At 36.5% G+C, this 27,046-nt stretch overlaps 1 protein-coding gene across 7 annotated transcripts in view; it reads right to left on the bottom strand.

Moving 5' to 3' along the window:
• Nucleotides 1-3,069: 3,069 nt before the first annotated feature.
• LOC126808649 (GTPase IMAP family member 7) overlaps nt 3,070-27,046 on the bottom strand; it is a 50,873-nt gene continuing 26,896 nt past the window's right edge. For 4 of the 7 annotated variants that reach the window (XR_008788232.1, XR_008788228.1, XR_008788227.1 and 1 more), the window contains one exon: nt 24,976-26,782. Coding sequence is in view for 2 of the 7 variants with exons in the window: in XM_050533555.1 (XP_050389512.1) it covers nt 5,411-5,546; nt 7,534-8,497; nt 9,536-9,605 (1,170 nt within the window). In the remaining 5 variants the exon portion in view is untranslated. Of the gene's footprint in view, nt 5,547-7,533; nt 8,498-9,535; nt 9,632-24,610; nt 24,784-24,975; nt 26,783-27,046 lie in introns of those variants that run through there. The other 3 variants (XM_050533555.1, XM_050533554.2, XR_007674703.2) reach the window with 3 other exon arrangements.

Genomic DNA, 27,046 nt, shown 5'->3' on the forward strand with positions numbered 1-27,046 from the left:
CGAAAGGTAAATTTCACTTACACGTTATTTTTATAAAATAATAGTCTGGTGTTCTATCTAAACACAATATAACACAGCTTCGGATACAGGTCTCCATTTCCAGATGAAGACTAACGGATTTAAGTTGTTTGAAAACGTATCACGTATATTGAGTTAGTTGCTTGGTCCTAAGATAGGGGACTTTAAGGGCTTTTAACACAAAATTAAGCAGTTTTATTCTCCAAAATATAATCGAGATTGGCCCTTTAAATTTTGACTTTAAATCTGTCAAATCCCTAAAACAGACTCTCTTTTTTCAAAATTCGAAACTTGAACTTTTTCAGAATTTCAATAGTTACAATCTGTCAGTGGCATTTTGTTTTGATAAATTAACACGTGTTTTCACGGGGTTTTAATTGAAGGGTACTGGCGGAGTACTAGGAAAATGAGAGTCTTAAGGACCGAAAACAAGCTGGTGTGAGCGTGGAACCAGAAATTAATGTAGGTAGATATGGGCCATCACCAGAATTTCCCCGTGGCCGATGTTTAAAATTTTAACAAAAATGAAATGAAATGAAATGGGTTTTAGCGTCCTACGTTTCTGCTCCGAGTGGGCTAATGAAGATGACAAACACCAACTGCCAAGACATATTTTACGTGTGTAGACAGGGCCTCGGTTTTTTCGTCCCATCCGAACGACTAGACACTGGAATTCAAAAATAGTTTAAAAAGGTAACAGTTTTTATCAAGGTTCCAATGAGAGATATACACTGGGTGGACTTGCTGACTCTTGAAGTTTCGGCAATAATGTTCCGATATGTTATTCGAGTTATCATAATATTAGTCGAAGCAGAACAGTAGGATGTTAAAGTCAATTTCATTTCATGATGTTGGACTTCATGTGAAACTTCTAATAATTAAGAAGGGAAATCTACTTTCAGCGTTATCCTTTGAAAATTTACCAATTGTGTTAGAATGACGCATGGCCATCTCCATCAGCCCTATTGGTGCAGAAAAGTAGACGTTAAACCCCATTCTACTTTTTGACCAGGAACTGGTCGCTAACCGCTACTCATCTTGTTCTTCTTCTTGTTCTGGGGGTGGTGCTCTTCGAAAAAGCCCAAGGCTTCGTCATTTCAAGTTCGATCGACATGAAAATTGGCATAGGGCCTACTTGTCATTTTAGCGATTCCGCATAGATTTGGTTAATTAGATTTTAGATTTTTGAATTTCGTCCATCAAAATGGTCAGGTCCTGGTCCACAGTACGATCCTACTTGTTACTAGCAGAGAGGGACAATTTCCTGTATATTTTTTCTAATTCCACAGGCAATTGTAATAACACGGAATATCCTTTGTATGGCGGGAGATTTTGTATGAAAATATTCCAAGTTCAACAATCCTGGTCTGAAGCCAACACCACGTGTTTACAAAATGGCGGTCAACTTCTCACCATGAAGTCAGATGATTTCGGTCTGAAAAAAATGGTTTTAGAGGATGAACTTGTTTCAGATTTTACAAATGGTAAGACGGCCTACCAGTTCTGTCAGTTAATTTGTTTTACTTTTTTTTATAGATTATAGAAAAATCAAATAATGTAATGTTCCGACCTATTGTATAAGAAAGAGGGAGAGAGAGAGAGAGAGAGGGGGGGGGGGTGAACAGGCGACCATACGTCTTATCACGTACAAGTGGGGTTATCTCCTGGTCCTCCGGTTTCCACCCACTGCAAAAGACCCCTACGCGCAAGCGAATTATTGAAATAAAATTGAACCATATGTTAGTCCCGAAATGACCTAGTTTGTGTCGAGTGATCGTTAAAACGCCCCCCTCTATCTCTCTCTCTCTCTCTCTCTCTCTCTCTCTCTCACACACACACACACACACAAGATAAAAGTGTATCTTTCAAACAACATTTGCAATCATCTAGTAAAATAAGATGTTGAACACATCATTTCTTCTGATATAATGTTCTTACAATATGTCTTTCTTGTGATAATTCAGGTAGATATTGGATTGCTGGTAATGATTTCGATACACAAGGGGAATGGAAGTGGAATGATGGATCTACAATAGAAATAGGAACTGACAGATGGTATCCGAATCAACCGGATAATCACCTGGATGCTGAACATTGTGTGGAAGCATTACAACTCCAGTTCAATGATAGAGAGTGTAACACTTCTCAAAAGTTTATTTGTGAAAAACTGAATTTGTAGAGTGTCACCCATTGTGAAACTGCCATACATCGAGATCCCTTTCTTTACGCATTCGTTACTTCTGTTGTGTTTTATTAATCCACAATAGAAACATGTGACGTATTTGTCTGAAAATCTTCTCAATAGTATACATATTTATATACAACCCAACAAAACTCATTTATCTTGAATGAATTTTGGTGACTTGACAATGTTATATTGTAAATTTGTAACGTGTCTCTGACCACGTAGCGAATAATAATAATAATAATAATAATAATAATAATAGGCAAAAGTAAGTCTCTTTCAATCCAATCATCTACTGAATAGATGTTTTAAATTGGGGTTTTGTTAGATTATAATAAAATGCCTATATCAATGCATTATAATTTGATTGGTTTTGTTGTCTTCATTAACCCAGTCGGTGCAGAAAGGTAGGGCGTTAAACCCCATGTCATAGACCAGATCTGCGGTAGAATTTATAACAATGCGTGACATCTCAAAAACGTGACTTACTACTTAAGGGAAAAAAACATTAAATAGGAGACCTGCCCAGAGTTATAAATCCACGAAATTGACAACTCAGAACAGTTTGACATCTGTATGTTATATGTACTGGACCTTTCTGTGCTTGTACTGCTAAAGTGTATTAATGATCGAATGGGCGGGGCCGACCAATGGTGACAGTTGACCTAGTCAGAATGGGGCCAGTCCCCCGATTTGACAACTCAGAAGGATTCGTGTTGCTCAAGGTGGTCCTGGTGAATCGTTTGATACCCATTTTGTGCTTGTACTAAAGGCATGTGTAACACTATCTTAATGATAACAGATATAAGTTTAGTAAATATATGATTTATTTACATCGGAACAGACTATAACACAACTACATCAATACTACAGAAACTAGATTACGACAGGAACACATCAGGACGGTACATAACTATATTAAAGCCATCATTCGTCCCCTCTGCCAAGGCAGCGGATAAACTCGGGTGAGTCCATGCACTCGTCCAAGCCCCTATTATCCTCCCCGCTCTCCTCAGGCCGTCTCGTATCTGCGTCTCTCCATCTATCTGGTCCTCGTTCGTTCTAGAGTTGTACGTCCACTTCCACCTAGGGTGATATCGTTGACAAGCTCTCTAGTCGTCTGCAAACTCCTGCTTATATACACGCCGACAATAGATAAGACTCATGATCATACATGCAGTTGTCTCTTTATTACGACATGGTATGCTGGTATGTTTGTAAATTAGATCATAGCCAGTTCGTGCCTTAACAGAAATATATACAGAGTTGACAAGTCAATATAATATATTATCAAAAGCAGCTTAGGTCAATAAGTTCCTATGCACCTAAATGATCGTTCAATTTGATGAAAGTTGTAGAGTATTTTGTCGCACATGTACTGAGATATACATTGCTGTGGGCGTTGCCGATCAATAGTGGCCTTTGACTTACTCAGAAGTGGGTTAATCTTCACAATTGACAGTGGATATTGACCCAGCGTGTCCAACGGAACAGTTTGATACCCATTTTGTGTTTGTACTAGAGGTATGTACTGATTTGCATTTGAGGGGGGTTGGCTGCGGCCTACTCAGAAGCGGATTAATTCCCAAAATTGACCACTCGAAAGGATTCATATTATCCCAGGGGATAATAGTTTAATACCGATTTTGGACTTGCACTGAGATATGCTTTGAAAGTAGATTGGTTAAACACCAAGAGAGATTTCTATGGTCATCGTGAATCCTACGGAACATCTGAACACAGGTTTCGTGGATGTACTCGAGATGTGTTTTAAAACCAATTTTGGCGATAACGTGAACAGCGCCCAATGGTGGTGTCCCCTAAAACATTACATAAGAGTTGCGTATTTGGGAGGACCGCTCATAAATCTACTAATTCAATATCTATATTCCAGAATTTAACTTCAGGCTTCGTTTAACTTAATTTAAATGAAACCCCACACAAATCCACCCTCGATTGGCAAGGTGTGTTGTCATTGTTTTCCATGAATAACATTTAGCTATGGTTTATTACCACTCACCCTCACCATGTAAAAATATTAACAGGACCATAAATACAGAGAATACATAGAGAGAGGGAGAGATGGAGAGAAATGAGGTTTAACGTTCACGCGACACAAACTAGGTCATTTTGGGGCTAACATATGGTTCAATTTTATTTCAATAATTCGCTTGCGCGTAGGGGTCTTTAGCAGTGGGAGGAAACCGGAGGACCCGGAGAAAACCGACAGGGCTGGACAGGCGCCCCTACTCCTTGTCACGTACAACTGGAGACTCGAAATCACGCCAGTTGACTCAATGATAGACCTTATGATACAGCGCGCACGCGCTAACCATTCGGCCATCCAACTCCCTCAAAGTACAGAGAGAGTCTGGTCAGCTATTGTCTTAGTTGTTATTGAGTAACATATTGGCTGTTTTGTCTAATTTCAGTACAAATTCTTAAACAGTTTGGAGCCACGGTGTCTCAGTGAGTAAGACGTTGGCTCATTGGGATTTTCCGGCGTGGTTCCTCCTTGTCAGTGATGCAGGACTAAGCGCCTGATAGGGGATAACGTATAGTTGAAGTTGAAAAGTTGTTTTATGAGACTGAACTATTCATAAAAAGAATTGACGGTCACGAGATAATAGAATACGAGAGAAATAGAAAAGTCCGAGCCTTCCCTTGTTTTTATTAATTCTCTACTTCCACATTTTAAGCGATAATTATAATTATAGTAGCAAAGATATCGGTGTTAGAATTACATTTGGAATGTGTTTAACCAGGTCTATCACATGTATAATATTGGCTCACACGAAAATTGTCCTTTACGAAATCTGGCTGAGCACAAACCAGTTTTCATTCTACCGGATTTAAAACCGATAAGTTGTATGGCAAAAAAAGCCTTCATTAGTCCAGTCGCAGCAGAACAGTATGACGTTAAACCTCATATCATTTCCTTGTATGGCAAAGGCCTGCTGGATCACTGGCCTGGTATATGGGTTGAAATAATATATACAAAAACACCAAAAATGTAGCAATCCTGATATTGAAACATTCTCACCAACTATTTCATGGGAATCTAACGAATGGGAATGGGTATATAAATAACTAACAGGGACAAATACAAATTCACTACATGTAATTCGTTTTTTTTCAATGAAAAAGTTACTTTACAACGGGCTCACTCTACCAAGGCAGCATATTTCTAGATGTATCTTGATCTTTTTAGACATCACACATGTATTTAAGTACCGCACCTGTTGCAGCTACACCGGTACTTGCAACAGCAAGTGGTCCTGCAGTAAATAAAGTTCCAGAAAGACCAAGCGCTATTAAGGTATAGGCTTTCAAATCGCAATGCCTAAATCATAAAAAAAAGAAAAAATATTAGAAATAGAATGGACCGGCATTATGTTATTTTTATAAGAGCTTTTCTTGGATTATAGAATTCTACTCAAAATAGTTCATTGTGGTTAATATATTTTCACATCCTTGTGCCGCGCAAAACATAAATATAATGAAAAAAATATAAAAATATTAAAGATACATTATGTAAGCTTTAGACAAAGAGTTGACAGTCCTCGCTATAATAGTTTAAATAAAGATAACGAAAAGGGTATATGTTGAAAATTAAGTAAGCTTTAGACAAAAGGTTGACAGTCCTCGCTATAATAGTTTAAATATAGATAACAACAAGGGTATATGTTGAACATTTCAAGCAAATAACTGAGCGGAGTTATGGTCGTTTAGAGAACAGTGTAGTCTGTTGATTGTCATTGCTACCGTTGTTACGATAATAAATAAAGTCTGGATTATCCATTTTTTAATTAAATTATTCACTGGCGATCGTGTTTAAATCCATTGACAATCAAAATCATCCGATGCTCTAGAGAGTTAATCATGGGGTTGTCATGTGAATAAAATGTCTAATTAATGATCTATGTAACATTTGAGACCAAACGCAAGATCCGCATTAGACAGATTTAGCTCTTACAAAACGCATCTTTTGAATAAAAAAAAAGACTTTTAATGAAGCCATGACGGGCTTCGTTGATGCTCTTAATTAACCCTTACCTGCCGTCACCCCCGTACCAATGAAACATACATATAGCCATAGAACTATGGTACAAGTTTTAAAAATGGACACTTAATAACCACTGATGAAGACATCTTAACGTGACTTATCTTAAAGTGTCGATAGATATAACAGGCAATGCAAATAAGGTTAGAAAATATTTTGTGATCATGTATCTTCATACTATTCGCTGAATAAAATGAGCCAGCATCAACATATATACTCAGTAACAAAACAAAACTGCGGAAATGCACTGGTAACCAGTGTATGTTAATAACAGGCCAATTGCCTATACATGAACATAAACAGTTCATATGGGCGGCTTATCTGACGGCCACATTTCACTCGCAAAGAGATACACCGTCAAAAGTGAAGATGGACGTTTTAGATGTTTGTCTTAATAATGAGTAATTGCGCCACCAATCTTCAGACATTCAGCAATTCGTCGTGGCATGCTTCTAATCAACCGTCCAATCACGATTTTGGACTCCCCTTGCAGTGCCACGGCTAATTCTTGCAGTGTTATCCGTTGACGTTGACGTTGACGAACACGTCTCCCGATCAAATTAAACGTAACGCACTAAAGCAAAGATACGCTAAACAGTAAATCTTATGCAAGAACCGATAGGAAAGCAAACATGGATAGATAAACCAGCACACGGCAGTTTTCATCAACCCTTCCTTGAAGTGTCAAATTTGACAATGAACCACTCTCACGTGTATGGCGCTATTGCGTGTCGCATGTTCATCTGTGAACATACTCTCAAAGCATGTCAAGTGTCCATGACTATTTATCATATCACAACGTGCATAGGTATTTGCATTTCAATATCCCCTATTTTGTTTGAAGAGTATTATATATTTTAAGTTTCGTCAAAATTGGGTAAAAATTGTGACCTGTAGATTGTCCACAAACAAATGTAAACGGACGTCTGGACTGGCATGCACGACAACAAAATATACTAATGTCCAAAAGAAAGTATACACTGTGCATTTTGTGCTGCATCAACCAAAGTCGTTTTTCCATGGTATAAGGTATTTGGATAGAATGTCAATTTGTTTCACATTTTTATTTTGCTTAGAAATGTTGAGTTTGGACGCAAGAGACAAACTCAGTAATGCTTTATCAAATGTTTTAATCTAAACAAAACTTGATCATACTTTTAGTGTGTATACATTCTTTTGGACATCAGTATACGTTCACAATGTATGTCATAAAAAACAACAGTGTTTCACTACGTGCTACAGCGTTGTGAAACCCTAATAAAGTTACCCGTTCAACCATTCGTATTTTCCTTCCTCCTCTTCTTCTTTCCTTTCCTCCTCTTCTTTGTTTCTTTCCTTTTCTTCTTTTCTTTTCTTTTCCCTTTCTTCCCGTTTCTTCTCTTCCTCTTTTATTTCCTCTTTTCTTTTCGTTTCTTCTTTTTTTCTTTTCATTTCTTCCTCCTTTCGCTTTGCTTCCAGTTCTTCATTTTTCTTTTGTAAAATCTCTTTTTCTTTTTCCCATTGCTGCTTTTCTTTCTCTCTTTTCTTCTCCTTTGCTGCCGCCTGTCTTAACACTTCCCTTTCCAATCGCAGTTTTTCTTCCTCTCTTTTCTTGTCATCTTCCCTGCGCTTTTCTGCTTGTTTAAACATAAAACTAGTGTAATGAGTACAATCATTCTTCTGAACAGTTTCGTAAATCAATTTCCAAATGGAAGCTATTTCTCTGGTAAGACGATCGCGAGGTGTTTTTGTGTTGATATGTGTATGATAATTATTACATTGTGCTAGAATATCTTTAAGTTCTTTCGTATGACTCTTAGCAAATTCAGATACTTCATTCGGGTGTATTTTGGTGAAAACAACGATCACGTGATTAATAAAGTCATCACCAAATCTAAGTTTTAAATGGTTAAACGTGTTTAAGTCTTCTTTTGTGAATCTTTCGCTGCCGCTGATGACGTAAACGAAGACATGTGGACCAGGTAACGACATCTCAACACACCGACCGATCTCCTCGGCGATTTCATCATTGTTTGCTCTTGTACAAAATAATCCTGGTGTATCAATGATAACCAGCTTCTTTCTATCGAATCCAGGAAATTTAATCGTTACTCTTTCAGATTGTGTCATTTGGGTTATAGAACTTGATCCGATACCAGTAACAAAGGCGTCTTTGTTCAATAGAACATTGGCCAGAGAACTCTTTCCAACACCAGTTTTACCGACTAACACCACGCGAATTTCTTCCATATCTAAATGAAATAAATGACATTAAATTAATCTAACTAACATCACTTTCATACGATTTCCATAGACAAAAATCCACTAGCATCTATATCGTTCGCTTCATTCTCCAATGGATAGCAGGGTCCAGCTGTGTTCATGTTGGCAAGAACGTAGCAAGTGTAGTAATACCGGACTTTTTTTTGTTGTGTTTCCTTCGTTAGTTAAATATAACTACAGGTTAGTTCGTTTCTACAACTTTATTATTAAAACTGGTTGGCTTCTCAATAAAGTATTAATCATGGCTGTTCAATTCTTTTACGTCATAGACTGGCCTTGGTGTTAATTTCCTTCCCAAATATGGAATAAACACCCCCATACCCCAAAGACCGGGAGGAGAATATTACTTATTTGATCTACCAACCACATGTCATAACCAAGATAGTATTTGATGGATATATTGACAACGGTAAGGACATAACTAGGGTTTTACCAAATTATCGCTGTTTTTTTATATATATAAACATATCACTCAATTTCATTTGAGTACGTCATGGGGTCTATAGAAAGTGTGAACCTAATAATTAGACAAAGATACAATATGGTCGCAAAGAACTACCTACTACACAGGTAAAGAGAGGGTGAGAGAGCGGGGGAGGGAGAGGGAGACATTTAAACGTCCACTAGTAGGTCATTTCGGGACTAACATATGGTACAATTTAAATACGAGAACGGGAGAGTTTTAACCTCCTCTAGGTTATTTCGGACTAACATGGTCCAATGTATTTCAATAAGAGAGAGGAGGGTATTTAATTTTATTTCAGTAAGACACTTCCGTGTTGGAGCCTTTAGATGGTAAAAGAAATCGGAGGACCTGCGCAAAACACAAAAGGTTGGCAGACGAGCCGTACGCCATGGCATTTGTCTCAATGACAAATGACAGATCTTTAGATCTAAAGCGCACGCGTTAGACCACTCAACCCCTCCCCACCCCACACACACCCACACACACCACACACCCCTCTCGCCACCATATGACACACTCATATACTTCTGTAAACTCTAACCTGTAAAGCGATCGCCGTACGTTTTAGCTAAAACGATGAGACACAAAAACATTAACTGGTACGTCATCATTAGAAAATATGCTGTTAAATGTATATCTGAAATACAAATCCAACTCTCTCAATAATAGACTTTCTATCTGTAGACCTAATAATGAAATATTTAAATGTAGTTTACAATATAGAGGCATCGTGCTTTGGAATTCTCTCTCATATTCACTTAAAAATATTAAAAATCTTCATTTATTTAAGAAAAATATCACTAGGCATGTTATTGAAAAACTGATTGAAAGTTCTTGAATAATTTTGAAATTAAATATTTCAAATTTGGCATCTAACAAAGCAGACATTCTGTGTTGCCACCCTAACTATGATGCTCTAAGGTATGGAAGACCAAATGGGACAATATTCATGATTCTTGTTTCTACATTCTAGTTTAAATATTTTAGACATGAACGCAACATTCTAAACTAATGATTCTTGTTTCTACATTCTTATGTCAACATTTCATGCACAAAATCAACATTTTAAACAAAAAATTGACTCTATGTTTCATTTTCGGCGTTTTATCGGTAACTTTTATACATCATTAAATATTAAAATTAAAAAATAATTTCTTAATTTTACACGACAAAGAAATCAATTCTTTGGTTTCTGAAAGTATCTAAAGAAATCTGGAATTTGAACTCTTATGAAGTTAAAATCTTGAAATGAAAATTTCCAGTAAAATATAATGAATTATCAACATTATTACACCAGAGGGCGTTGGCGTATGTGTACAACTTTGATACAGACTATAGATTAGAAATCAAAAGTAGACTTTTCCACGCGTGGAAGTGTGCCCCTGTTGTGTTTACAGTAATTAGTTGCATGAAACAGAAATTAAGCTCGGGATATAATAACAATACAAATAACTTCTATAATTTAAACATCTAGAAAAATTAGGACAAAGGCCTTTCTTACATATTCGCTGTTATTTGTTTATTATCATCCATTTTTGCCACATTCGAAACACACGTAGGTCTAAGGTGCAAACACTATCCTAGTTATAGTTCATATGAAGAAGTAAACAAATAACAGTGAATAGAATCCATTTAAAACACAGCATTATCATCCATTCTTGCCATATTCGAAACACGTGTATTTCTAATTTGTAAACATATGAAAAAGTAAACAAAAAACAGCGAATATGTAAGAAAGGCCTTTGTCCTAATTTTGATTTCTAATCTATAGTCTGTTCAAATTCCAGACTTTTTTTTAGATACTTTCAGAAACCAATGAAATGATTTCTTTGTCGTGTAAAATTAAGAAATTATTTTTTAATTTTAATATTTAATGATATATAAAAGTTACCGATAAAACGCCGAAAATGAAACATAAGTCAATTTTTTGTGCATGAAATGTTTATTTTGTGCATGAAATGTTGACATAAGAGTGTAGAAACAAGAATCATTAGTTTAGAATGTTGCGTTCGTGTCTAAAATGTTCAAACTGGAATGTAGAAACAAGAATCATGACTATTGTCCCATTTGGTCTTCATACTAAGCAGGTGCTTATTTTGCTTAGTGGCTCATCCAGCAATGTATAACATACAGGCAATGTTATATATATATATATATATATATATATATATATATATAACATACGGGCAATGTAATTTTGGGTATTTGGAATTAAAAAATAAAATAAATAAAATTCCTTTTTTACTCTTAAGTTTTGACCTGAGTATATTTCTTTATCTATTATTATGGGCATTAGGCAGACAGGCTTTAACCCTAAACAGTTTTTCTAAAAACATATGAATGTCTGTATTTTTTTTTTTGTATTTTTTCATTCAGGAAACGTTGCTTTTAATTTTGACAACAAATTTGTTTCGTGGTTTTTATTAATTTTCGAAAATAATATTTTGTCATTTTGTTACTGTCAAAATTGTCGTTTCGACGTGAGAGGTCATTAATTGAAACATTCACGAGTATATGGCGTCAACGTCTCGATGACGTCAATGTTTCTATGACGTAAACGGCAGGTGTCAACCAAAGCCCTATATAGGGAAAGTTACGACCATAGAAATATATAAATAGTCTATTTATATATATTTCTATGGTTACGACAACTCATTTCCAGGCGCTATTTTGGGTCCCAGTTATGACGCCATAAAAGCTGTGACGTCATCGCTTCATACAGGTTTACATACCAAAATTTGTTTTTTTCTTGCAGTATTAGGCGTTAAGGGATAACGTTTTACCCCCCCCCCCCCCAAAAAAAAAATGCAAAAGAAACCAATGCAGTTTGGTTCAGTGATTAATATATCAAACAAAATCATACTCAAAATCGGGGTATTTTCTGAGAGCGATATCTCGTAATCAGTGTGTTTTATATATTTACTCGTGGGATTATAAATGATTTCTTTTTAAATTCCTCAAACACAGAGTGGTTATGCAAGCGAAATGTGCCAAAAAATCGAATTTGACAAACATCAATTAAAAAAAAAAAATTTTATATGGTGCCGGGCGTTGCTTTCATAATGGCCGCCAAATTTGGTAATATTATTATTATATTTATTATTATTATTACAGCATATTTATAGCGCGCCCTTTCATAAAACATGTTCAGGGGCACTTTACAAAGTGACAATGTAATCATAAATAAACAACAAGATTATGCACATGTTAACGATTGTATACAGAGTCAGTTAAAAAGACTTTTTAAATAAATGTGTTTTAAGTTGTTTTTATACGCCCACATTTTCATGTGGACGTATATTGTCGTCGCCCCTGTCCGTCCGTCCGTCCGCTCTTACGAGAGCAACACTGTGTGTCTTTTTGTCCGTTCACTAGTATCGTTATGTGGCTATTTTTTTATGTGTCTAGACACACAAATCTTTTGAGCCAGAGCTCGTTTGTAGATGTTTTATGTGTTTCTAAGCGTTATGGCCATGAGACACACAAACATAAGGTCTCGGACTAGTCCATAAAATATTTGCCCTTAAGGTGTCCATACATACCACCCTCCATTTGATGGTCCAATTGAAATTCGTGTTCTTTTGCGTCTTTATTATTAGCCAATGAAATGACGGAAATTTGTCAGCCGATTTAAACAGCCAATGAAAATCAGTCTTTCATGTTCCAGGAACTGCGCATGTGCATGACGATAATCTATCAAGATTTTATGGGTTTCTGTTGAAGCAGCCGCTAAAAAATTAAATTAAAACACCAGGTTAATTTCCAAGTTTCTGTGTTCTATTTCTTTTTATTTATTAGGTTCAGATTTTAGGATGTGTAGGTATTTGCCAAAATTCGGTCTCTAATATCCATTCATATAACTTATTACTATTTTTGATGTCAGTCAGTCCGGACTCAAAAGATTTGTGTGTCTAGACACATAAAAAAATAGCCACATAACGATACTAGTGGACGGACAAAAAGACACACGGCTCGATTTTTCCACGTGTTTATTTCTCCGTTCTAATATTACACCCAGGTGCCCCAAAGTTTAATACGTGCTAGGGATTTGCCCGAGCTAGCGAAGCCCCCCACAATCGACCACCTCTGAGGCATAGGGACCTAACCATAACCCCGCAAAGTTGGCCCCTCGTTTCGGTTAGGCACTCTGGACTTTGCCCATTTTAGCCAAAAAAGCACCCCGACCTCCAGTCAACACGCAGACGCACCCGCGGAGGTGTTCGGGAGTTTCCGAGGTTGAATATTCTTAATGTAAATCGACCCCGGGGAGGCGCCCGGGGCCCTCAGATTTCATTCCCGACGACCGGAAGTGGGAATGATTTAGGGGGGGCGCCCACTTCCGGGGCCCTTGACCCCTTTCTGGAACTTTGAACTGGAAAAAGCTGCTGCAGGGGCCCTGTCTTTTGTGGACCCAATTCCCCAACCGGAAGTCCGAGACGTCTGAATTTTGGGGCCGGGAGGCAGAAGGGCCCAACACCCGACCCCATGCTCAAAAGCGGCTACCCCTACTAAATCGACCATTGCGCGTCACGTGGTGCCCTCGAAATTTTTCTGCGGTTAACGGAAGTGGGTCAAAACATTATATATGGTCATTTGACCTTGACCTTTAAGGGTCAACCCAAGGTCACCACGCGACTCCCAGGGGTCGATTTAGTTTAGAAAGCCGCGACCTCAAGGTCGTCGGATGCGATTTCGGAAATCCAGTTATCTGCCCTTAGACCACAGCCCAAAAAATACAGCTTTTTGACTTTTTTAGACAATTTTCCCCAAAAAAGGTCTTCCCATCGACTCCAAAAGTCGTGACCTTGACCCGCTAGGGGCCCCACAAATATTTCGGTTTTTGCCCCCTAGGGGCCAAACTGATTAAGTGAGAACCATTGGACCTTGACCTTTCGCCCTAAAAGTGGGGCCTGCATGACCCCGATAGGTCAAGGTCATCTGAAAGGGTCAAGGTCACCAGAATATCTACCATCTTGCGTGCTCCAGGGCCACGTGGCGTGTCAAAGGTCATATTTGAGACCTTGACCTTTGATCTGACATTTGACCTTGGGGTAGAAAAATTCCGAAAACTTTATGTACCATCCAGAAATGCCAAGGTCAAGGTCACTACCCACAAGCCCGGTGACGGGGCTGTTACCTGAATCAAGTTCATGACCTTGGCTGACATATCGTGCCCCTGGCGGCGGCATAGGTCAAAAGTCACCTCAAAATCCCGGACTTCGAAAAAAAATCCACCCCCAGACACGACCCCTCGTCTGTAAACGCCCCGAAGGGATCGTGGGCGAGGTCCCAGGTTGGGTATTCGTTAAGTATATCGACCCCGAAAAGTCGCCCGGTCACATCAAAATGGACTTCCGGCAACCGGAAGTGGGTCAAAAACATTATTTATGGTCCCTTGACCTTGACCTTTAAGGGTCAAATCAAGGTCACCACGCGACTCCCAGGGGTCGATTTAGTTTAAAAGGCCGCGACCTCAAGGTCGTCGGGTGAGATTTGGACACCAAGTTATCTCCCCCCCTAGCGAGCCCCCGGATGAGGTCACGCCCACCGGACCTTGACCTTTGAGCATGGCCTCCAGCCCTGCATGACCTTGTTGGGTCAAGGTCATCTCAAATGGTCACGGTCTATAGGGTCCACAAGCTAAAAACGTGATTTTTCATACAATCAGGGGCCATAATCCATGAAGTTTCGGTCCTATACATGCCAATATCAAAAGCACAACCGTGATATACCAGATGTTATACACTATTTGCATATGAGGGTCGGCCATTTTGTCCGGCAATTTTGGCAATAAACATTACGGTGTAACGGTGATATATTCGAATGTTGTTTTTAAATCGGATAATAATTGGGTTATAAACATGCATTCAAGTTTCATCAAATTCAGATCAAAATTGTGACCTCGACAGGATATACCAGATGTTTAGACTAATTGTGTATGAGGGTCGGCCATTTTATCCGGCAATTTTCGTCCAAATACGAAGTCAACAAAAAATTACGCTGTAACGGTGATATATTTGAACTTTTTTTAAAACCAGATAATAATTGTGACCTCTCGAGGGACCTCAAGCTAAAAACGTGATTTTTCATACAATCAGGGGCCATAATTCAGGAAATTACGATCCGATGTTTGCGAATATTAACATGAACCAATATCTTTGGGCTATAAACTTACATTTCAAGTTTCATCAAAATCAGAAGAAAATATTTTGACCTCTAGAGTGTCCACAACCTTTATATACCATATTTTTACACTATTTGAGTACAAGTGGTGGCCAAATTCGATCTCAACCATCCTTAGGGTGTAACGGTGATATATTCACAAGTTGTTTTTAATTCAGATAAAAATTATGACCTCTATAGTGTCCACAAGCTAAAAACGTAATTTTTCGTACAATCAAGGGCCATAATTCAGGAAGTTACGGTCCGATATGCTCGAATATCGACAGGAACTGAGACCTTTGGGTTATAAACTTACATTTCAAGTTTCAACAAAATCAGATAAAAACGCGATTTTTCATCAAAACATATTTTATTGCAAAAATATTCTTTACAAAGGGATAAGAACAATTTATAACAAATTATGAATCTTCTCCCATAATCCAAGAAGTTACGGTCAGATACATGCCAATATCAAAAGCAAAGAAGGTCTTTTGGAGATAAACCTATATTTCAAGTTTCGTCAAAATCGGATAAGAAATGTGACCTGTAGAGTGTCCACAAACAATTGTTGACAGACGTCCGGACGGACCGGGGCTACCACAATATACGTCCACATGAAAATGTGGGCGTATAAAAATTTTGACCTCTATAGGGTCCACAAGCTAAAAACATGACTTTCCGTACAATCAGGGGCCATAATCCATGAAGTGTCGGTCCTATACATGCTAATATCAAAAGCAACCAAGATCTTTTGGAGATAAACCTATATTTCAAGTTTCGTCAAAATAGGATAAGAATTGTGACCTGTAGAGTGTCTACAAACAATTGTGGACGGACCGATGGACGTTCGGACGGACAGGGGCGACAACAATATACGTCCACATGAAAATGTTAGCGTATAAAAAACTGTCACCTTCACAATCACAAACTAATTTGGACAAACAAACAGTCAGGGCAACGATATAATAACCCAACATTAAAAATAAGGTATATACTTAATTACACCAATATTGCATGTGTGATAGAATTTGTTAAACACATTACAAATATAATTTTAACACAGATTTTTGCTATGATTGATCTATCACAAAAATTTGAAGAATTTGTAAGGGTTTAAAAAGTTCCCGTATACCATGGCGGTATATTAGATTCAAAATTTTAACATGCTATCGTCTAATTTCTTACTTCTACTCATGTAATTTCTAACTTCCATTCATGTAATTTCTAAATTAAGACAATGTATAATCCAACCATCATTTTGACGTCGTTTGGTGTCGCCACCGTTCGCTCAATTTGGCGATGAGCACCTGATCGGGACCATTCTGTTGATACAAACAACTCGCTCTTAGTCCGGTTGAATGGTTTAGCGGTGTGCTAAAATTGAAAACAACTTCGAGCGAGAGAGAGTGTGATGGGGTTTAACGTCCACTCAACACAAACTAGGTTCGGTATTAACATGGTTCAATTTTATTTCAATAATTCGCTTGCGCGTAGGGGTGTTTAGCAATGAGAGGAAACCGAAGGACCCGGAGAAAACCCACGAAGTTGGACAGGCGACCCTACTCCTTGTCACGTACAACTGGGGAATCGAAACCACACCAGTTGACTCAATGACATACCTTATGGTACAGCGCGCACGTGCTAACCATTCGGCCATCCAACCCCACAAACAACATTGAACGTGATATCTATGTATGGTTTGCAATACGATTTCAAATACGGTCGGTAAGATGCTGGGTCACTAGCCTAGCGGTAGGGTGTTCGATCCCTGCATTGGCCGAGAAAGTTCATCCAGATTTTCCGGCGTGGTTCCTCCTTGTCAGTGATGTAGGATGGAGGGCCTAACAAGTACAGCTGTCTAGACGTTCCGTAGTGCCGCTGTCCGGGCAAAATTTCCTTCGTAGCACACTGTATGGCGTATTAGCCAAGTTCGGAGTAGAATAGTAGGATGTTAAACCCCATTTTATTTCATTTTCTATTTCAAGTATAAGCTAAACAGCATTTGTTCATTTTTTTTTAAGACAAGTGCAGGATTTGGAGAATTTATTTGATTTTTTTTTTACAGTTGAGCCAATTAATATTTATATACTGTTGGTCTATATTAACATAGGGTACAATTTTATGGATACACTGTTACTGAGTTTAATACTAAGTGACGTTTCGACGAGGATACTCTCGTCTTTATCAAGAATGTGTCGTTTATATCAACACAATGGTCCCGACCAGGTGCGCAATCACCAAAAATGAGCACGCTAGGCAGAAGTGTAAAAATTAAGAAGACGTTTTTCGTCTAAATAATAGAAATAAGATGGAATAGAATTAAAATTTACACTGAACAAATAAAGAAGTTGGATTATACATTGTCTTAATTTAAAAAATACATGAATAGAAGTTAAAAAAAATTACATGAATAGAAGTTAAAAATTACATGAATAGAAGTTAAAAATTACATGAACAAAAGTTAGAAGTTAGACGAAAGCTCGTTAGAATTTTGAATCTAATATACCGCCATAGTATACTGGCTGCAGTAGATTTTCAACTCACTGATACAACTCAGTTTAAGCCAAAGAGCTGTTATATAATACTGTGACACAGTGACAGGACATCTGCTTGAGGCAATCTATTCATAAACAATTGACTCTTACAAGATCAGGCTGAAAATATTTTAGGCCTACTGCTTGTCTTGTAAAGTAAAGCTTTGGCCTACATTCTGGTGAATTTTGTGCTACCATAGATACATATATGAGTTCGGTACATAATTAAAAAGTCTTTATTTCTTTGCCATCTGGGTGGTTTCATAGACGAGTGTTATTGAGTTCAGTGGCATGGTTTCACTCCGAAGTCGGTATGTGACAAATAGTTGTGTATGATAAGTAGTAGTGTCATCTAGCTTCCATATACAAAGCCCTTATCAACCTTTTTATAACTTCCTCGACATGACTGCCACCAATGGTGCTCAAATATAGGATCTGTAAAAAAAAACAAACAAAAAAAAATACAATAAAAGCAACTTTTATACTCCAAAATAAAAATGAAATTGGGTATAACATCCTACACCAATGTGTACAAAATACCTTGGTTTTTCGTCCCATTCGAAAGACTGTACATTGGCCCCAGCCTGCAGAGACTGTCGTGCTCAAAAGTCAACTTTAGTTATGCAGGTAGATTTTTGATGAAAAGCAATAGCAGCCGGGCTCCAAGAGGGGGGGGGGGGCTTCAAGTTTGGAATTACGTTCTGGTTGATTACAGTGTTACAGAAGAATTTGCTATATTTCTGCTATTTAGAATCAGAGAAGATTGAGATTAAAGTGTTGCCAATGCTACGAAAGTAAAAATGTCATGTGCCAAAGCCTGCAGCGTTGAGTAGGGCTAGTGAGGACATATTTTTTTGAGTCCAAAATCAAAATGTGTACAGTAATAAACTGATAGTAATTTGTTTTATTTTCATAAAAGCAAACTGTTTCGTAACCTGGCCTCTTACAGAAATAAGAATTACGATGACAAATTAGAAAAATAAGGACATAGAAATAGTTTTACATCTGTGTGAATAGTATTTATTAGTATTATTACTATTACATTGTATTTGTATTTGTAAGTTCTTTTCATATCGCTGTATTTGTAGTCTCCGTATACGTGTATATCAGCAGTCGGGGATATAAGAAAAAAACTTACTCTCAAATAAAACCTCTCAATTTAACTGGTATAATCTATCTTTCTCTGTTTGTGTAATCCAAGTAGCTGTATATTGAACATTTCTCATGCACTCCACGAATAAATTACAATCGCCCGCCATTTTAAAATAACCTTCCCAGAATACCTCGCTTCCGGGTTCAGAGTTGTGAAAAAGTACGGACAAATATAAAATAATCAAAATGATTTTAATAATGATAGTTTAATCAATGTGGACAATATACTGAAAAAGACAACAAACATAGACCACCTAACATTGAAATCAGTTAATAGAAATTACATTTAACAATCTATCGATGTAGTTATTCATTTGCATTGACTGTAATTTATCTTGACCTTGACCCAAAATGGTGGCATATCTATACGTAGATAACAACGGAGTCTATGTGACTATCAACTGTAGGCCTCAGACACATTAACTTGGGACTCGTACATATACAAACACATAAAATGAGCACAAATAAACACACAATATACAAACACATAAAACAAGGACTCATAAACACAGAATACAAGGATTCAGACCCACAGTGTACGGACATAAAAACACATAATGTAGCTCTCGTTAGAAAACATTAAAAGCCACACAAACATAGCCACACAAGTGCAGAGTCCCACAAAGTAGCGCTCGTTCGTTCGTCCGTCCACAATTGTTTGTGAACAGTCTACAGGTCACAATTTTTATCCGATTTCAATGAAACTTGAAATAGAGGTTTGTCACCCTAAGATCTCGGTTCCTTTCGATATTGGCATGTATCGGACCGTAACTTCATGGATTATGGCCCCTGATTGTTCGAAAAAACACGTTTTTAGCTTGTGAACACTGTAGAGGTCACAATTTTTATCCGATTCGGTTTAAACTTGAAATGTATGCTTATAACCCAAAGATCTCGGTTCCTTTCGATATTCGTGCATATCGGTACGTAACTTCCTGAATTATGGCCCCTGATTGTACGAAAAATCGCGTTTTTAGCTTGTGGACCCTATAGAGGTCATAATTTTTATCCGATTTAAAAAACCGTATTATTATATCACCGTTACACCCTAAGGACGACTGAGTTCGAATTTCGTGAAAATCGGCCCAAAACTGACGGACAAAATGGCCGCCGTTCGTTCTCAAATAGCGTAAAAATATGGTATATCAAGGTTGTGGACCCTATAGATGTCACAATTTTATCCGATTTTGTTGAAACTGGAAATCTAAGTTTATAACCCAAAGATCTCGGTTCCTTTCGATATTCGCGCATATCGGACTGTAACTTCCTGAATTATGGCTCCTGATTTTACGAAAAATCGCGTTTTTAGCTTGTGGACCCTATAGAGATCATAATTTTTATCCGATTTAAAAAAACCCGTATTATTATATCACCGTTACACCCTAAGGACGGCTGAGTTCGAATTTCGTGAAAATCGGCCCAAAACTGAGACAAAATGGCCGCCCCTCGTTCTCAAATAGCGTAAAAATATGATATATCAAGGTTGTGGACCCTATAGAGGTCACAATTTTTATCAGATTTTGTGGAAACTTGAAATGTAAGTTTATAACCCAAAGATCTCGGTTCCTTTCGATATTTGCGCATATCGAATTGTAATTTCTTGAATTATGGCCCTTGATTGTAGGAAAAATCACTTTCTTTTTAGCTTGTTCTCTATCCGTCTCTCGAAAATGTGGGCATATCCTGCCTGGCAGCCGCTGGTTTAAATGGATATAGAGATGTACAACATCTTAAACTAAATGGCTGATTAATCCATAAAACAGGTGCTTGATAACTAAAAGGGTGCTGACCATGAGAGACTAGCTGAACAGTTTTGGGCTTTAAAAGTAGTTTATCTGATGTTCGTAATGTTCCGCCATTATATCGTGGTTATATACGCGAAATGTGCTAAAATCGAATTTGACAAACATCAATTAAAGAAATGTATTTTTCATGTGGTGCCGGGCATTTCTTTTAAAATGGCTGCCGAATTTGGTAGCCTAATATAAGACCATTTAACAAAAAACCCACAAATTTGGTCTAATAAAAGGGCATCTCTTAAGATAAGTAAGATATGACTTTTGCTATGTCTTTTATATGGTTTTCGATGTCTCTGAATTTGAAGATAAATTTTGAAAATATAAAATAGCAGCAACACAAATTGGCGGATATTAAATTAGTCGTCATTTTTCCTGTTGGATAGTGTCTTTAAAGCATGATGTACACTGTAGTTCGATGTACCCTGTAGTTCAGATACAGTCTCCAAACCGTGTTTACACTGTAGTTTGGGTGTAGTTCGTCAAATGAGGATGTATTTTACGATATATCCATCTTGAAATAACAAAAAATGAATATATTGTAAACGCGCTTTAAATATCTGGATGCGATAGACCTCGTGATAAAAAAATCAATAATAAGATCCAATTTTAGTTTTTAGTTACACACTGTTAACCACCAATAGATGTTTTAATGACAATAAATCATAAAATGTATTCAGCTCGACGTAAGACTTAAATATAAATAGATACAGTTGGTTTAACTTGAATAGGGATTTTAATTATCTATGCTGCATATATGCATATATGACATTACAGCCGAATCACATTATTTATCTTTTTAGTTGATGTTCATATCGTCTTACGTATTTGTCAACATCAAGGTGAACTTCTATTGTCCGATTAGCCTATTCAGACTTGTTACCACGAATTTACTCACCCCACCCTCGCATAGTTATGAATTTATTGTTTCACTTGACTAAAGAAACATTTTTTAGGAGTGTAAGCTTTTATAGATTGAACACTTGTTTGCGATATCATTTTCTGTGGAAACTGGCACTATACCTAAAGAATGATTGAACAAATAGTGGAGACGGGGTTTCAGCCGTCTGATTTAAATTATTTCTTTAAATACAGTAAAGCTTGAAATATGTCAGTTTTCACTCTTTAGAATTTTTTTGTAAATAAGTTTTTATTGTAGTTTTCGTGGCGTATTCTCAATAAGCGTTAGAAACAAAGATATATATCCTTAATCCCGGTGCCGATAAATGTTGGGTTGTGTGGAACATGCTAACAAATCTCGGGTACAATATATATTTGATTCTGGTTGAGAACAGCATCAGAGCAACATGATTGTTTTCATTGGAGATGAGACGCAAATATTCAAAGGGGTCAGACAAACTCTAAACCAACCGCGTTCCCTTCACTGAGTCCCTTGATATTATTTATACATAGGCGGGGAGTGTTAACGTCTTACCCCAAACAAATTGCAAAAGAAACCATGAAGTTTCTGAGAGCGATATTTCGTTTTAATGGTGGGGGAATAAATAATTTCTTTTTAAATTTTTCAAACACAAACTGGTCATAGAGGCGAAATGTTCCGAAAACCGAATTTGACAAAAATCAAAAAATGTATTTTTCACATGTATGGCGCCGGACATTTCTTTCAAAATGACTGTCAAATTTAAAATGGCATTTTCCGACAAGACCAGCGATAATATCGTAAGATATGACTTTAACTATGTCTTTTAAATGGTTTTCGACGTCTTTTAAAGGTCACCGTCGAGTGCCGTAGTCGTGAAACGCACCATCGGGGATTTGTTGGGGCCTGTCTCCCCCAGAAAATTTCTAGAAATTTCAAGCCGGAAAACGCGTTGTCTTGCCAGGCCGTGAATACGGCAACCCGAAAGTGGTCCATTTTAAAGCGGAAATTGCAAATTTTTTAAGTTATATTTTTAAAATTTATTAAAATAAAGCCTTAAAATAGATGGTATCCATAAACAGTCCTACCTTGTTAAAGAATAATCCTATTAATCCTATAATTCACTATTGCCAGCTGAGAAATTGGGAAAATTGGGAAATTTGAATATCGCTACTCCATGGTGGAGAATAGAAAACAAGGGAGGTAATTGGGAGGTAATTGTGTTATTATTTCCTGTCTAAATGAATCTTAAGTGTGAGAATGACACCTATGATCGTATAATTGTGAGTTGACAACCTATTGAGCAAAAGACATAGAAATAATTACGTTTTGACTTTCTTAGAAAATTTGCAATTTCCGCTTTAATGAAGACATCTGAACTCCAATCAACAAATCAATCAATCAGGCTGTTGTTGCATTCACATGACACCAGACGTGTCACTGATGAAACATATATGCCCGAAACAAATGTCGCTGTTAGTGCAACCCATTTGTGACAATTTCTAGGTCCCAAATATTAGCGATTTAGCTCCTTTAAAAGCGAATGCAAGTTAAATATGTTTAATAGCGCTTTTATCTAGTGTATTTTTTATTTTGATTTTTCTTATAGAATAAGGCTATATAACAATAATGTGCGCTTTTTGTTGTATAATACTAATAATAGTATGTTGAGCTATACTTCTCGTTTTAAAAAATGTATATTTTATCTCCTATAAACACTTATTCGCTGAAATCTATGACATCCAACAATATAATAGGGCATATAAATAGATAATGAGTTGGTAGAGTTACTTGGGACCCAAGATGGCGTCTTTGTACACTTGACGTCATATTTGCATGACGTCATAAGAAATTCCTGGCTTCACAGTTGTCGCAACTTTATCTATACACGGCTTTGGTGTCAACCTCCTTTTCTACCCGTGAACTTTCGGGACTTTTGGTTTGCATTTTTGGTTGTGGAAAATGGCAGCATATCGACCGTATGGAAAACGAATGGTAAGTAAAATTATTTCGAATAACGAAAGAATTTTAAGTAAATAAACTAAATCAAATGACTATAATTGTGTATGGATTAGTCTTATTATGTGCGATTTATTTTCGCCAGAATGGTAGGCCTAACAGTAATGGGGCTCACTTAGCCTAGAACTTAAAAGATGGAATTTATCTACAGGCCTAAAGTCTATCGGTATTATTCACTTTTTGGGTCACCATAACTTCATACATACCGTATAGTTAAAACCAAAAATGGCCTTTCTATTCAAGTTCAGCTATGGTCGTCACGCAGGGTTGGGTGTTAAGTCCCTCACTGTTCATTGTTTATGTGTTTATCTAACACCAATCAGGTGGATATTATTAATTTAGTTGTATTGTTTTTATTATTTATTTCCAGCTTAAAGCCTGCGTCACAAAGGAAACCAGTGCTACATGTAGACCTATCCATGAATCCAATCACTTGACAAGCAATCAGGTAGGCTTTGAGGATCGTTCGTATGTATGCATCTAGGTCTAGTGTGGCCTATATATCGTTTTGTTGTGCCTAATCATTTTGTTTCTCTGTCTTTAGATTTGGCGTATGAATTTATTTGTTTCTTTCTTGAAGGTACACAGACCAACGATGAAAAAGAAGAAAGATGAGGCTATCTTCTTATGGGTACGTAATGGCATTCTACCGTGATGTATTTGGAGTTCGACCTGTTAGTAAAGGTAGATCTAAAAATAATCAAATTATTATTCTAAATATAGCTATCAAATATAATTTGAATATGTAAATTCTTCATGCATTCTGAACTTGACTGAAGACTTAAAATTCTTTGTCATTCTTTGACTATAGGAATATCCGATGTTTAGCCTACACAAGAATCAAGATGGCTGGGTATTTTTTTATTGGAACTTGTTGATAGCCGACTACAGTAATTCTAAGCGTTATGTCCTTAGTGTTATGTCCTTCAATTTTGATGGTAAAAAATATGTGTGAGTATAAACATATTACTAACTATTGGCGCATCATGCACAATTGTTAAGATCTTAAACGTAATTTATAATTATCAGATAATCTTTGAACGACCCTGAAATGTTAAAAAAAAATGAGTTACCTGTTGCAAGGCTACCTCTTTTTATTTACTCCCTTCTTTAAAAACCTGTCACTCATAAACCCCGACTTTGCTTTGTGCCAGGGATGAAAAGCTTCATGTAATTCTATACTGTGAAACCATAATCCCCCCACAAATAAAAACATCTACACACTTTACTATCTAATTTTGTCTAATACAAATACTCGCTCCGTTAAAAACCTGTCACTCATAAACTCCGACTTTGCTTCATGTAATTCTATACTGTGAATCCATAATCCCCCCTCAAATAAAAACATTTCATTTGCCGAAAGTGTAATACAATATCATTTGGGATCTAAATTTCAATATTGTATTCTGAATTCATATTTTATTTGTAACTCATTTTGGACATATATTAAGTGACAGATTAATTGTAAGTTTTAATCTATATCAGGTATGGGGAGTTGACATAGTATTATGTAAGATTTAATGGATTGTACAAACGTGCATACTCGGAGTGTCTATACACTAAAAAAAAACTTGTGTTGTTTTCAACACAAGTTAGGTGTCTCTATTTAACAACACAAACTAGTGTTGAAACAACACAAACTTGTGTTAAATGTTGAAACAACACAAGACTTGTGTTAAAATTTACAAAACAACACAAACTTGTGTTGAAACTTGTGTGAAAATCTACACAATACTTGTGTCGAAACTTGTGTTGAAATTTCTGAAACTTGTGTTGAAATTTCTGAAACTTGTGTTGAAATTTCTGAAACTTGTGTGGTTTCATAAAAACTTGTGTATAACCACCAACAAAAACTTGTGTTTTATTTTCCCTCAATTTAGCAATCTTTCCTATGCAGCCCCCACCCCTTTTGCTCTGTTTAACCTGTAAAGTTTGATAAATGAGGTAACAATAATTTTATTTGTTAAATTATCATTTATTCATAAAATGATAGGAAAAAGTAAATCAACACCACCAAATCAAAACTAAATAGACATCATTTGAAATGTTAACAGAAAAACAGAGATATAATTCTAATACTAATAAAAATTTTGTTATACTTTGCCCCCCTCCCCCCCACATCACAAAATACAAAATAGCTATTTAATTTCTTCTTTACCCGAAAACAAGAACTGAGAAAAGAAAGATCCCTACCCCATACCCCAAAAATATATAATTCAAATATATCTAAATTTAATAACATCCAAACCAAGCCCTAATTAGATTAATTATGCACTAAATTGAAATACTTTCAGAAACTGAAAAGTGCTACAAAGTCATATTACAAGTGATTTGTGAGGCATCTAGAAATAACTAGCATACACAGAAAACTAACAAAAGAAAAATGCACTATTTTGCAGGAGTAATAAAATGATGTAGAACCTTTTCCTCAAACAAAATGAATATTTTGTACATAAAAGGAGCAAAGCATCAAGATTACAGGATTGAAAAATAAAAAAATATCAGAGAAAATCGCAAACATTAAATAATATGTACAAAATATATATAAATAATCACAAGTCAAAAGCAAGGAGGAGCCACTGTGGTTCAGTGAGTGCATTGGCCGAGAAATTTCAACTGGATTTTCCGACATAGTTCCCACACGTCAGTAGTGTAGGACATGGCAAGGGATAATTGGGTATAAGCCCAGAATTGAAACTACCCCCACTGCGTTTACTTTAAAGATACCCTTGACAATTGAATTATCTGACTCAATGACAGACCCTTCTGATCAAATGTGCGTGTGTTAACCATTCGGCCCTCCTGGGTTCCCTTTAAACAACCCTTGACAGTTGAAATATTTGATATAAGAGTAGGTTGTAGGGCAGAATCACCATAATAACACAGAAAAGTAGGATATTAAACCCTATTTCATTTCATAAGCAAGGGAAAGTCACCTCAATGTAGGTCAAGGTTTTTTGTAATTCTGGGTATATTTGATCTACATTTGGTTTCTAGACTATACTTATTAAATACTTTATGATTTCCGACCAAATTCTAAGTGATTTATATGTCACTTTACATTCTATATTATACATAAATTTCTGTAGAGAATTAAAATCTAATCGTGTTTGGGATGAATATTTAACAGTAAAAACAAAAAAAAATATTCAAAAATTGGGTCAAATGCATTCTTTTCCAGAATTAAAAAATAAATTGATGCTTGGGATCTCTTGTTGTTATCATACATCAAATAATCTTCCAGCCTAAAAAATAAAAAGTAGGCAATAAGAATACTTTCTTACTATTTATGGTTCACAATGTTTAAATAAACAATTTATTTTGCCACATCGAGACTGCGTCTCTATTTTGTTTCATCTTTGGGTAACACTTATTGTGTCTTGTCCAGTAACAGACCCAGGCAGATTATTATATTTTATTTCCATCGACAACAAATTGGATATTACCTATTAAAATCTTTTTGAAAAGTAAAATATTGTCCATTTTTATACTGCTATTTACTGTAAAAA

This window comes from Patella vulgata, chromosome 1 (genome assembly GCF_932274485.2).
Source record: "Patella vulgata chromosome 1, xgPatVulg1.2, whole genome shotgun sequence".
Lineage (NCBI taxonomy): Eukaryota > Metazoa > Mollusca > Gastropoda > Patellidae > Patella > Patella vulgata.